The sequence below is a fragment of the Gavialis gangeticus genome, unplaced genomic scaffold (genome assembly GCF_001723915.1).
Source record: "Gavialis gangeticus isolate Ggan-Ray unplaced genomic scaffold, GavGan_comp1, whole genome shotgun sequence".
Lineage (NCBI taxonomy): Eukaryota > Metazoa > Chordata > Crocodylia > Gavialidae > Gavialis > Gavialis gangeticus.
This window is the reverse complement of record NW_017729032.1, coordinates 139,326,056-139,331,438: the sequence shown is the minus strand read 5'-3', so window position 1 is coordinate 139,331,438 and position 5,383 is coordinate 139,326,056. Positions and strand designations below refer to the sequence as shown.

The following is a 5,383-nucleotide window of genomic DNA, read 5'->3' as shown; positions in this document are numbered from 1 at the left end:
AAAATTTGTTCAAGACTAAGATTAAAATACTTTCCTTTTACATTTTTCCTCTGGAATGTTTGTATGAACAACAGAAAATGAGAATGTGCACTGAAATATAAGCTGAACAAACCACTTAGATTTCAATGTTTAAACTTAAAAAGTTCCACACACCTGAAGAAAACTCAACATTTTTAACAATTAACAAGTAAACTTTTCAGGCCCAGAAGTTCTAATAAGTATTGAGTTTTTCTGAAAGCTCAATTAACACACCCCAATACGTTGTCTTTGAAGCAAGTCTACTCCTTAATGACTCTGGGGAGACCAATGAGCAAATTTGAGAGCATGAAGTTAAGTCCCTAAACTCTTCAGCTAGATGGGCATTTAGGGCATTTATACACGGACCTTTTAGTTCTCTGACACGCTGGAGATCTACTCCGCATGGGAGCAGAAACACACTGTGCTGCATCACATGCAGTTGTATAAACACCAGAATGCACGTCAGCGTGGAGAAAATGGTGGCAATGCGTTTTTGAACTAAAGTACCTCCAAGATGTGTTAGTTCAAAAGCGCACCTCCATTATTTTATTTGCGCTGATGCGCATTTTGCCACTTATACAAGTGTAAGCGTCACAGTACCAGGCACTTTTCAAAGTGCCCAGTGCTGTGGCGCTTGCATGTCTAAAAATGCCCGTAGGTGTCAAGGAGTCCATTTGGATCTCTACAATTCAGGCTTGCAAGCTGTAAGATGAATCCCACTATTTTTAAAGGTTAATATTCTTACCCTACTCCTTAAACAAAAAACCCTTCTATCTTTTTTCTCAGCAAATCAATTTTAAAAGTAGCTTTCCATCAGAGAGAAACTAAATTAAGTATGATATTTTATTTTGTCTTAATGTCTTAGACACCAATTTAGCAAGTTTTAGGCAGTTGTTTAGGTCACAGTTTAAAATTAGGTATGCACTTAAGTGCTTTATTCAATCAGTACTATATCTGTTGTCACTAAGTCAATCAAATAACTTGAGTATATAGCTGGTTATGCTACAGTTCCACCTCTCTCTCTCTGGACAGTTGGAAAAAAACACAAATGACTGGAATATATTGTTTAAAGGCATGGAGAATGCACCTCAAATAACGTAATGACTAAAATGGAACAAAACTGTGTCTTCTAAGGCTCAGTCCCAAATTTACTTAAATCAATGGCAGTCTAACTATTACAGGCTGTAGATTAGACAAAAAGGGTGCACCATGAAAACCAATATGCAATACTGTAGCCTTTTGTACTCTAAATTCAGAAAAACACTGCAGTGACTACATGGATAAAGACCTGGGGAATTAATGTATTTAATGATGCTCACTGTATGCATTGTAGAACATCCAATCTGAGACAGCTGCAAATGACAACAACTGAGTGTAATGAACTAAGAAAAAAACAGGTATTAAGTTACAAACCTTATTTCCAAATCTACTTCTGTTTGTTTGTTCTGGAATGAAAACAGTAACATAGCTTGTGTTTCCTGTGAAAAGGTAGGGATGGAAAGAACATTTTTCTACCAAGGATGTTCTGAATAAAAATGTCCTTATTATGGTAGAAAAACTAAATTCTGACTTTAGGTTGGCCTAGTTCAAATATCCTACACACAAAGGTTAGTCTAAAATTTTATTTTAATTGGTTACGGTGACCACAGAATAAATAGTACAATTTATTCACAAAATCTAAATTAGGACTCTTTTTGCTTTGACAAAAACTGATAAAACGGTATGTTCCATTAAATTATCAGCTAGCTGTATGTTTACGTACATGCACAACAATAGAAAATGTAGTACATGAACACCTAAAAATTACAGTCATTATAAAAACAGGCAAGTAAATCAGTATTTAATTGGCCAAAATAGTGTTGTATATTAGTGCTCCATACAAGTGTAAATAAATACAAGCCATGGCCCAGTAGAAATTAATTTTAAATAAAAATGGTGTCAATCCACAATTTTTTTTTATTTAATACTGTTTTTTCATAAAAAGTATTGTAAACTGTTTTTAATGCTTGCACAGACATAAATAATGTTAAATGATTTAAATACACTGATCAACAGGAGAACAGGGTTTGAAGAATAGTGTATGTGATAAGTATGGTACTTTAAGACGAACCTACAGATAATACAGAAAGAACTTTGATTTTAGGCGAGTGTATTACCATCATTTCTAACACTTGTGACCACTATAATAATAAAAAGGAAGGGGGAAAAGTATGAGATGTGCAAGGATTTTTGGCGGGTGACATCTTTTATTGGACCAACTGCATAGCTGGGATAAAGATAGACAAGCTTTTGAATGTAGGGCATTCTATTTCAGGCCCTGCATTCAAACGCTTGTCTATCTTTATCCCAACTACGCAGCTGATTTGATAAAATGTCACCCCCCCAAAAAATCCTCGTGTCTCACAATTCCTGGACCATCATGGCTACAACATCAATCTGACACTACCTGAAAAAAAAATATAACATTGTATCAGCTCTGATACATCAATCACTCATGCATTCAACATTACAGATATTTACAAGAAAAATACATATTTAAAATAAAAAGCCACTGAAAACATGGACTTTTAGTCAGGTGCTGCACTTTATGCAAAATGAGGTAATTTAGAGGCAAACAAATTCAGTTTAGTAGATTTCAGGATCTATGGTCTCCACACCTAACAGTACAGACTGCTTCAGTGAATAGTTTGACTGCTTCTATATATTACAAGCAAGAAAAATCACTAGATCCAGTTAGATTCTGCTGTGTAGTGCTCTTGATGCAACACTGACCTAGTGTCAGAAGGCTTCCCAGCTAGGTTTGAAACTGATCTTTCAATAGAAAGAAACAATGATCAATTAGTTATAAATTGGTTTCATCCCAAGACGGATCATTCATATTCTTTAAAACTTTCCTAACAAGTTTTTCCAGGTCCTTGCGAGCTCTTTGCTCTTCTTCTAATGATTTCTTCATCTTCTTGTTATCCTGTTAAACAGAGGACAGAGACTATGAACTTTTTTCATCCATAAACCCCAAAATGTTTGCTGACAAATTAAGGATCATGAGGGCTTTTCTAAGTAAAAGTCTGCTATTGAATTTGCTACAGCCAAATATACATTATTTTGTATTATACATATTTAGTTTTCAAAAATTAATTACATCTAGTTTCCATTAGACATTTGTTTCCTCGTGCCAAATGTAAGAAGGGCGTTTAAAGCATACCAGTGTTAGTAAAATGTATCCATAATCAAGTATAAAGAAAATAAAATAAGACCATAACAACCACAAGCTCTCTTTAAGAATATCTTATACCTAGAAGTTCTTCAAGGCTCTTTCCTGTAACTAGTTCTACAATCACAGAACTACTTATAAGTTCACAATAGCTTTAAAGAGTGCCTTGCTTCAAAAGCTTGTCTAACTTTAAATCTCAACTATGCAGTCAGTCCAGTAAAAGATATCACCCACAAAAAATCCTTGCCTCTTGCATAATTCCTGAATCATCACACCTACAACACCACTCCAACAGTAACTTTAATCAAGAACAGACGTACTGGTTAGGATATTCATATCAACTATTATGCTTATCAAACTATTATTCAGTTCTGTCATTTTACTTCCAGCTAGGTGACCACCAGTTAAAATCAAAGGGTATTTAAATTTGTACTGTTTCACCAGTGAATGAATGTAGCAGGCATTTTTTTTGTTTGAAACTTCAACCTGCAACATATGCACAAGAGTGCTACCAACTGAACTGCACCAAAGCTAACATTGTTCAATTCAGCAGAACCGGAATTGATGGTGATAACTGCCGGGGAAGTAACTGAAACTACAAAAATTACACTTAAGTGGCATTATTGAGGGTTTATGACTGTTTATGAGTAACCACTGCAAATCTAGAGGTCCTCACCAGATTCCCAACAGCTGTTTGAAAGTTATATATTTACAGTGAGCAGTTACTGCTTTTCTCCATCATCCAGTTATGAGAAAAAAGGGTGATCTCTCCCAGACACAGACCTCACTTATTATCCATGTCTACTGCAACTCTACAAGGAGCTATCATTTTGAACAACCTGGAAACCAAACCTAGTAAGTACTGTGGCCCCCACTCCTGCTGTGGTATATCTATCTCACTTCAACTGCATGTAACCAGAAGACTGAAATCTACAATAGCAGCCTGTGAGTTTCCAGATGGAGTGTAAAAGAAGTTGATTTCTACCTCTGAAGTCCTAAGGTGGTTGTAACTTGCCTAGTTCAAAACTTTACTTCCATCCCCTTGCTCAGGATATTGTCACAATAAAGATTGGTGGAGACTTCCAAACTGGAACTTCCTTTGGCCGATAAAGCCAGGAAACACTTAGCAAGTTGGTCTCTTGACTTTAAAATCCATCCCTTCCTGACCTGCAAATTGTCCAGTTGAATTAACCTTTAGATAATATGAACAGCCCATACAGCTAAGGCAGCAACCAATTTAATAGATTTCATAGACATTAGGGCTGGAAGGGACCTTGTGAGATCACTGGGTCCAGGCCCCTGCCCAAGGGTCAGGAAAATATTTCATATTTGGGAATGAAAGCAATGACACAGACTTCTACTTACAATCACTAAGGGAACTGCAGGAACTGATATGCAGGCATTTGTCTTATGGATTGACTGCTGTGGTATAAACAAATGCAGCTTGTTTGATGTTTTTGTTTTAACTGGGTTATATTTTTAGTGGTCTACTGAAAATATCTGTAGCCTGGGATAAGCATTTTTATACACTGAAATCAGCATAAATTAGTATTTTTATACAGCAATAGCTATATATCAGGGTACACATATTTAAGAAGCAACAAGATACCAGGCGTGTGCAAAGCGTCTAGTATTCACTGCAGATTCGGGGGACAGTGATTCGATTCGGTGATACGAATCATTGTCCTGAATCGATTTAACCAAATCTGATTTGGAGATTTGGCTGCTGCCGAATCTCCAAAATCAGTCAGGCCCATCCCAGCACTGGCAGCCCCTCCCATCCCAACTCCTGGCATTTATTTTAAAAAAATCCTTGACTCAGCGGGTGCTGCCGGGCAGGGGGCAACTCCCACTGCCCCCCACTGCACTGGCGGCTCTGCATGAGCCCCCCCAACCCCCCCCATGGCTGCCTGCCCACTGCGGCTCTGGCCCTTTAAGAAAAAACAAAAAACCCCCAGACTCACCACTCCTGCCAGCGGGGGGCAATCTCCGCTGCCCCCCACCACATGGGGGGCTCTGTACAAGCCCCCTGAAGCCCCAAGGCTGCTGCAGAAGTGGTAAGCACTAGGACTTTCCTTTAAAGGGCTGGAAGCTGGGGCTGGCGGGGCACCTGTAGGGGGGCTGGGGGAGGTCAGGGGGGCTCATGCAGAGCCA

At 38.1% G+C, this 5,383-nt stretch overlaps 1 protein-coding gene across 2 annotated transcripts in view; it reads right to left on the bottom strand.

Moving 5' to 3' along the window:
• Positions 1 to 1,626: 1,626 nt before the first annotated feature.
• The window catches only part of ARHGEF7 (Rho guanine nucleotide exchange factor 7), a 264,001-nt gene continuing 260,244 nt past the window's right edge, over positions 1,627 to 5,383 (bottom strand). The window contains exons 21-22 of one of the 2 annotated variants that reach the window (XR_002098888.1): positions 2,791 to 2,983; positions 1,627 to 2,464 (exon numbers count right to left, since the gene is read on the bottom strand). Coding sequence is in view for 1 of the 2 variants with exons in the window: in XM_019524330.1 (XP_019379875.1) it covers positions 2,861 to 2,983 (123 nt within the window). In the remaining variant the exon portion in view is untranslated. Of the gene's footprint in view, positions 2,984 to 5,383 lie in introns of both variants that reach the window. The other variant, XM_019524330.1, reaches the window with a different exon arrangement.